Genomic DNA, 8,828 nt, shown 5'->3' on the forward strand with positions numbered 1-8,828 from the left:
TGGGGTTTTGACAGGAGCTCAGGTACTTGGGTCTCTAGAAGAATCAATGGTTGGGCCATAGCAGGAGTCATCTTTGGCTTCACTGGATTTAGAGGCAGTACCAGCAGATGTTAAGGACAAAGAATCTAAGCCATGTGTCCTGGGTTCAAAGTCAGCTCTGCTTCTTTCTACATATGACAATTTGCTTAACACATGTGTTTCAGTTTTCTTTTCTATAAATTGGTTATAATAAAGATAGTGCCTACATTGTCATTGGGGTTAAATGAGTAAATAAATGTCAAAAGCATAGAAAAATGCCTGGCTAATCGTAAGTGCTCCTTTAATACTGGGTGATCATGTTATTAGCATCCATATTTCTCTTCAAGTGCAGTAGAGATGGATGGAACCAATGACAGCACCCAAAACCATTTCATCCTTCTGGGGTTTTCTGACCGCCCCCATCTGCAGAGGGGGATCCTCTTTGTGGTCATCTTGATAGCATATCTCCTGACCCTTCTGGGCAACACCACCATCATCCTGGTGTACTGGCTGGACCCTCACCTGCACACTCCAATGTACTTCTTCCTCACCCACCTGTCTTTTCTGGACCTCAGTTTTACCACCAGCTCCATTTCTCAGCTGCTCTATAACCTTCATGGACAGGACAAGACCATCAGCTACACTGGCTGTGCCATCCAGCTCTTCCTGTTCCTGGGTCTTGGCGGTGTTGAGTGCCTGCTCCTGGCCGTCATGGCCTATGAACGGTTTGTGGCTGTCTGCAAGCCCCTGCACTACATGGTGATCATGAATCCAAGGCTCTACCTGGGCTTGGTGTCAGTGGCCTGGGGCTGTGTGTTGACCAACTCTTTTATCATGTCTCCAGTGACCCTGAGCTTACCCCAGTGTGGGTACCACAAGGTGGACCACTTCTTGTGTGAGATGCCAGCCCTGATCCAGATGGCCTACATCAACACTCTGGCCATCGAAGACACTGTCTTTGTCCTGGCAGTTGACATTGTCCTGTCACCCTTGGTGTTTATCCTGGTCTCCTACAGCTACATTGTGAAGGCTGTGTTACAAATTCGGTCAGCGTCAGGGAGGCAAAAGGCCTTGAACACCTGTGGCTCCCATCTCACTGTGGTCTCACTTTTCTATGGAAACATCATCTACATGTACATGCAACCGGGCAACAACTCCTCCCAGGACCAGGGCAAGTTCCTCACCCTCTTCTACAACATCGTCACCCCACTCCTCAATCCTCTGATCTATACATTATTTGATATTTGGCATCTATCATTCCTTTCAGTGTCACTGCTAACCCTAATACGATTTACAGGACATTTTGTACTTTTTTGAAAATCCTCATTTGAGATATCTGATTAGTCAGATACCAAATTTTGACATGTACTTGGAACTTTCTTATTTTCTGTGAAGATAAATTAATATATTTATTTATGTTAATATATAATAACAGTTGATTCCTCAATATTCTCTTTTTCAAAAAGTTGTTTCATTTTGCACATGGCATTATGCTAGCACTTACTGAATGTTAACTTTGTGGTACCTAATGAGTTAATAAATGTAAATGAATAATTATGTTGCCTGTCATAAGTATGTACTCAATAACAGGAATAGTAATTAATATACTATTTCTAGTAAGTTATAAAAATGAAGTGAATTGATGCCGTTACAGATTTGGGTTAGACACCATTACAAAATTAAACTTTTGCATTTCATTGTTTTGGTATATGTATTTATATTCACTCATATTTCTCTCATTTACGCTTGTATTAATAGCAAGAATGATAAATAAAAGTAGACTTTTATTTCTACTTTGGCATAGTCTCCTGAATCCACGCTCTATCCGGATGAAAATATTACATACTAAATCAAAATTTACATGTAGCTGAAAATTACTTACCAAGGAGACCCATTCCTGAACTGCTAAGTGTTGTGGTATGGATCATTTTAGTCAATAATATCCCTTCCCCTGGTATTCCAAAGCCTCCTCTCTGAACCCTTGGTCAGTTTTCATTGCTAAATCATATGATAATAGCTGGGTGATTTCACAATAAATGAAATATACATATGATTTATCCTTAATATCAGTGAGAGGGAGAAAGGGACTCAAATTGGCAACTCGATTGAAAAAGACTACAGAATGCAGAGCAATACAACAAAAAGCCATTTTCATTTCAGACTGAAATAAATATATCAGTAGGAACTTGTCCTTGTGAGAAAGTTGCTGAATTCATAAAATAATAATAACTTCTGTTTTCATTTGATCAGTGTGTAAAAAATATTTAGAAATGAGTATGATGTTAGCTGTGGGCTTTTCATATATGGCCTTTATTTCATTGAGGTAAACTCCTTCTATACCTAGTTTTTTGAGTTTTTATCATGAAAGGGTTTTGAATTTCATGAAATGCTTTTTCTGAATCTATTGAGATTATTGTGTTATTTTTATCCATTCTATTAGTGTGATGCAATGCAATTATTAATTTGCCTATTTTGAACAATCTTCACAACTCGGGGGTAGTTACCACTAGGCGATGATGTATAATCCCTTCAATGTTTTGTTAAATTTGGTTTTCAAGTACTTTGTTCCAGATTTTTGTATCTATGACAGATCTGAAGGGAGAAATAGCAATACAATACATGTGAATGTATCTCTCTCTCTCCATATATATGTATGTATATGTAAATAGATAGACAATTTAAAAATAGTTTATAAAGCCTCAAGTCTAATTAAATGTGTAAGTATAAAGAACACTTAAGTAAAAAGCACTTTTGCATGTACTATACTTTTAAGAAATATCAAAAAACAGTGCATTTAATAAATATTTAAAACAAGAGTAATGAAATGTTGTAGATAGAAATATTTTTTAAAATGATCTGGTCTACTTTTCTCATTTTAATTAAGAAACTGGTGGTGAGATAGTTAAAGCAGGTTAACTGATGTCACAATCTGAGGAAGAAGGAAAAATATTCGACAAATTCATCTGTCCAGTAAAGACTCAATTACACAATTAGGAATTCATTGTGACTTTTATTTTAGATCACAAAATTCAGTTGAAATCTGAATGTTTAGTCAAAAATCTCTGGAATTTCTGGAAAGGTCCCATGTCCTGCATATGTCCTTGTGGAGACTGAGTCAGTACAAAACAGACTGGGATTCTCCTACCACCTTTTCTTTTTTTTCAATTTATTTATTAATATTATTATTTTTTTACATTCTAAGATATTGCAGAGCAGTTGTGCAGGAGGGGGAAGGGAAGGAGGAAGGAAAGAGCGTGTGAGGAGTAGGAAGCAGGGGGTGCTTGGTCAAGGCCTGTGGCACCCCTCCTCATTCCAGCAGGGGAGACCAGGAGGCTTCCCGCATGGCTGGGTCATTGCTTGGCTGGATATAGGCTTCAAGGAAGCGTGGCTGAAACGCTTGGCCTCTCACCAACCCAGCCCAGGAGCCTGGGGTGCTTCCTGCCGTGTCTCAGTGGTCATCAAATGGCTGTGTGTGGTAGTCAGGGGGGCATGACTGAGGCTCATTGCCCTCCCCCATTCCTGGCTTGGGAGCCCAGGGGGCTTCCAGTCATTCTAGGTTTTACAGGTGTTTTTGGTGGTGTTAGAACTTTACTAGGTAATATCAAACTTTCTCTCTGACCTGTGGGTTGGATATTTTGTTTTTTCTTTCAGTTCTGTGTTGGATTATTCACTGTTCCACCACCTAAACTCTGCACTGGAACTAATTTGCTCTTCTTTGCTTACTTCTCAAATGGAACTTCCTGTAGGAACCAGCACTGGAGCCCTGTAGTTGAACTAAACAGCTACTTTCCTTCTAGTTCCCTGGGGAAGGCTTATTGTGCAGCTAGTTTTTTGTTTTTTTAAAAAAAATATTTTATTTCATTTTATTTTGTCAATATAAAATGTGGTTGATTATTGTGGACAATTACCGAAACCTCCCTCCCGCCTCCCTCTCCCCACTCCCTCCCAACAATCTCCTTTCTGTTTGCTTGTCATATCAATTTCAAGGAATTGCAATTGTTATGTTTTCTTCGCCCCCAACCCCTGGGTTTTTTTTGGTTTGTTTTTTCATTTTTTTGTGAGTATTTATTTATTTATTTTAGCTCTCACAATTAAGTGACAACATGTGGTATATCACTATCTGTGCCTGACACATTTCACTTAATATAATTCTCTCTAGGTCCATCCATGTCATTGCAAATGGTAGTATTTCATTCTTTTTTATAGCAGAGTAGTATCCATTGTGTAGATATAAAACAGTTTCCATATCCACTCATCTGATGATGGACATGTGGGCTGGTTCCAACTCTTGGCTTTTGTAAAGAGTGCTGCGATGAACATTGGGGAATAGGTATACCTTCAACTTGATGATTTCCATTCCTCTGGGTATATTCCCAGCAGTGGGATAGCTGGGTCATATGGTAGATCTATCTGCAATTGTATGAGGAGCCTCCATACCATTTTCCATCGAGGCTGCACCACTTTGCAGTCCCACCAACAATGTATGAGAGTCCCTTTTCCTCTGCAACCTCACCAGCATTTATCGTTCAGAGTATTTTGGATATTAGCCGTCCTAACTAGGGTGAGATGGTATCTCAGTGTGGTTTTGATTTGCATTTCCTGAATGCTGAGTGATGTTGAGCATTTTGTCATATGTCTGTTGGCCATTCATATATCTTCCTTTGAGAAATGCCTATTTAGCTCTTTTGCCTATTTTTTAATTGGGTTCCTTGTTTTTTTCTTGTAAAGTTGTTTGAATTTCTTGTATATTCTGGATATTAATCCTTTGTCAGATGTATATTTTGCAAATATTTTCTCCCACTCTGTTGGTTGTCTTTTAACTCTGTTAATTGTTTCTTTTGCGGTGCAGAAGCTTTTTAGTTTGGTATAATCCCATTTGTTTATTTTTCCTTTGGTTGCCCGTGCTTTGGGGGTCATATTCATGGAGTCTGTGTCCAGTCCTACTTCCTGAAGTGTTTTTCCTATATTTTCTTTAAGAAGTTTTATTGTTTCAGGGTGTACATTTAATTCTTAAATCCATTTTGAGTTGACTTTAGTGAAAAATTTCTATAATGAGAACTACAAACCACTGCTGAGAGAAATGAGAGAGGATACGAAAAGATGGAAAGATATCCCATGCTCTTGGATTGGAAAAATCAACATTGTGAAAATGTCCATACTAGCCAAAGTTATATACAAATTCAATGCAATCCCCATCAAAATTCCAATGACATTTTTCTCAGAAATGGAAAGAACTATCCAGACATATATATGGAATAACAAAAGACCATGCATAGCCAAAGCAATGCTAAGCAAAAAAAATAAAGCTGGAGGCATAACACTGCCTGACTTTAAACTATACTACAAAGCTATAATAACCAAAACAGTATGGTACTGGCATAGAAATAGACACACTGATCAATGGAATAGAATAGGGAATCCAGAAATCAAGCCACACACTTACAGCCATCTGATCTTTGAGAAAGGCACCAAGCCTGTACACTGGGGAAGAGACTGCCTCTTCAGTAAATGGTGCTGGTATAACTGGATATCAATATGCAGGAAAATGAAACGAGACCCATACTTCAGTTTTTAATTGTTGACCATGTATATACTTCTGGGTCTTGTGAGTTCTGGTACAGTTGTGTTGTTGGAAACTCTGGTCTGGGCCTGAGTTTTTTCTGCAAACTGCATCTCTTGCAGTCATATATTTCTGACCGCTCTCCACTGAGTGGTCCTGTGATGATTGGAGGGCAGATCAGCTGCCCATGCTGTGCCCCAGTGTTCCCCCAATGGGCCTGTCTCCTCCACTGCCCAGACTCCAAACATTTCCCATAGGATGGGCCATGTGCCAGTCCCTTGCAATAACTCAACTGGACCCTGAGTGGCTCCTTTTCTTCAGTTGTCTGTGGCCCCTTGCTCCTGTGTGGTTTCAAGACAAACTGGCTTATCCCAAAAAGAATACTGATGCAAGACCAATTAAAAGTATATAAAATTCCAAAGTGGATTATTACATAAAGGATTTTTGGATATATTCTTTTCACATAATTTTAAAAACCTAATTTGAAGAAACCCCATCAGACATCACTCTCCTGTAAACAGAGGCCTGCACCATGAACCTATATTCACATCTCTCTCTCTCTCTCTCTCTCTCACACACACACACACACACACACACACACACACACACACACACACACAAACACACACACACACACACACACATGATGCCCGGTGCCACAGAGAAGCAGAGCAGGGACGCACTGGTGTCTCTGCAGCTTCCTGCCCTCAGAAGCGTGTGGGTCTTTCCAAGTGTCTCACCAGCATAGCTTTAGGCTGGCAGGGTGTTCAGAGTTAGCAGATGAAACAAAGGAAAGGAAAATGTCTTGCCCTAAGACACGCAGCAAGGATGGTCCACTAACCTGCAAGAAGCAGGTCACACCATCAGGATGACTGCTGAGCAGCTGTAAAGCAACAGAAGGCAACTTCCCAGTGGGATATGTACAGAATATTGGGGCTTCCCCCCTCAGGGATGCAGGTCTGTGATCCCAGCTGCAGTGGGAAGCAGTATGATAGGCATACAAACACCATTTGCAATCAAAGGCAAGAGGGAGATGCAAAGTCTCTCCCACTTTTAAACAACTTTAGAAGAAAGGCTGTGCTGTGAAATGTGCTTAACGTCATTTCCATATAGACTGCACCATTGGGTTACACATAGCCCTAGACCTTCATTCAGCTACTACAACTACCACTACAACTATTGACTATGATTACTAATATATTTACTATTTTCCTTTCCTGGTTTACTTTTGTGTCTATACAGTAGTCAAACACCCTGTACAGGAGGCTTAGGGAGAGGAATGCAGAAGTGGGTACCCAAGCATACCGTGACATGGATAAATTAACCCAGTTTCTAAACTCCAGTGACTTCACTAAGACCACTGGCCTGCGTGTTAGAGAGGATGATCCCAGAATGTTCTGCTTGTCTCCTAACTCATCCCCATGTCCAGCTCAACAGGCCCATAGGGCCAAGAGAAATCCACTCACCACCTCCACTGGATTCCCTTAGATTGTGACATTACAGATGGACTGTGCTAGTCATTGATGTTTTCTTAATAAAACTTACTATGGGAGGGACCTGATGAGATGCAGAATTGGTAGGAGATGAATGAATGAAAAAAGAGAAGAGGAAAAAAGAATAGAGGAGGAGAGGGGTGGGGAGGGGAAGACAAAAGCCGATTCTCTAGAGAATAAACCCTGTTGCCTTGAAAGCATTCTGCATCAGCAAATCCTGGAACAGAGTGAGGATTGAAGGGCCAGCCCAGAGGAACAAAAGTGGGGAATAAAGAAGGTGACATGTGGGAAAAAAGAGTGAAGAGAAATAAGGACTGGCAAGAGCAAAGGAAACGTGCAGAGCGAAGGCTCCAGAGAAGCAAGGGCCTTTCCTAACTTTGAGAACAGTCCTTTCACTACACTTAATTAATCATTACACAGGAACATAAATGCTTAAATGTACAGAAATACAGTCATACGCAACAAAAATGAGAACACATAAATTTAACATAGGATTGTCATCCTAGCACTGTCTGAGGACACAGGACGACACCATCTCCATTTCAACTCCTCCAGCCACGAACAAGTTTCTAGTAATGAAGCTCTCTTTTAGCTCCAGCTAAAATAAATGAGTGAAATGCAGAGGGAAGGAGAAAAAGTGCTCCAGAGGGAGAGGGGAGGGAAGACAGAACAGCAAGCAGCACAGCAACAGGAACAACTTCGTTCTCACGTGCCGGGGCCCTGCAGGCCGGGAAGCCCTCTGACACACCCAGCTCCAGGCTCTCCTGCAACTCCAGCCAATCTCATGTTCTCTGGATCCATCCACCAAGAGACTGTGACAGTTGACTCATTCAAAATGCTACAACATGAAAGAACAAAACTGTAAATAGAGTCCACCAGGCCCTGTTTCTGAAATCTCGGATCTCTATGAAAGCAGGGCCTGGGATGGATAGGTAGAGGCAGAGAATACGCTCATGAATGATAAAATCTCTCCCCTCTGTCAACTATAATAACCATCTGGATTTCCCCATCTTCCTGCCCCAAGCCTTCTGCTGCCAGTATCTAGACATTTTGATCACTTGGTGTGAATCGACAGTGATTCAGGCCTGGGTTGGGGAATCAGAGAGGGGGTGGAGACTGAAGAATCATCACGTGACAGCTTCCAACTGACCTTGTTCTCCGACTTCCCCTTCTGATGGTCTGTCCTGGGTGTGGTAACTGAGGTTTTGGGGGCTGGAGAGGGGTGCATCTTGCAATCGGTCTTCATGATGCTTTGGTCTCTGCAGTGCTGGTGTTCTCTCTGCATCGTTGCTGGATGCAAAATTCCCCAAGGCCTGAGCCTCGCCTTGTGTCCCAGCTCCCTGCCAGGGCCCTGCTCGCACCACACACATCACTGGTGCTGCCCCAGACTGACTGCCCAAATGAACTTCTAGTACCTCTTTTCATCTCTGCGGTCATCTGTTTCCTCCCCTGCCTGCTCTGGTACATACGAGCTCCATGCTACTGGACTTGTGTGATGAGCAGCCCTCTTCTTTATGTAGCCCCCTCCAAATACCACTTCTAAAGAGGTTTTTCATGTATCTGAGCCCCACACCTCTTCTACTGGCCAGCACAGATATCCTTCCCATCTGCCTGCTATTGGGTCTAGCACAGAGACACTGCAGAGAAGCTGGTGAATGGTTTCTGCTTCTCTAAAGTCCCCAGGATTCCATAATTGCTCTTTGGAAGCTGTAACATTGTTACAGAAACAGATCCCAGTGAACACCAGGCAGAGAGAC

The 8,828-nt window shown here is 41.6% G+C and overlaps 1 protein-coding gene across 1 annotated transcript; it reads left to right on the forward strand.

Annotated features, from left to right (window-relative positions):
• Window positions 1-375: 375 nt before the first annotated feature.
• Window positions 376-7,446, forward strand: LOC134375997 (olfactory receptor 2W3-like). Its single transcript, XM_063094702.1, has 2 exons — window positions 376-1,253; window positions 7,374-7,446. Exons 1-2 carry the CDS (start codon window positions 376-378, stop codon window positions 7,444-7,446), a joined length of 951 nt encoding a protein of 316 aa, XP_062950772.1.
• Window positions 7,447-8,828: the final 1,382 nt, after the last annotated feature.

The sequence above is a fragment of the Cynocephalus volans genome, chromosome 4 (genome assembly GCF_027409185.1).
Source record: "Cynocephalus volans isolate mCynVol1 chromosome 4, mCynVol1.pri, whole genome shotgun sequence".
In the NCBI taxonomy this organism is placed as follows: domain Eukaryota; kingdom Metazoa; phylum Chordata; class Mammalia; order Dermoptera; family Cynocephalidae; genus Cynocephalus; species Cynocephalus volans.

What these genes read in the sequence shown, in the direction of transcription:
- LOC134375997 (XM_063094702.1), top strand. Translation starts at nt 376, where the DNA reads ATGGATGGAACCAATGACAGCACCCAAAACCATTTCATCCTTCTGGGG. An exon ending in AATCCTCTGATCTATACATT is followed by an intron (nt 1,254 to 7,373) that starts ATTTGATATTTG and finishes AAAAAGAGTGAA; the next exon opens with GAGAAATAAGGACTGGCAAG.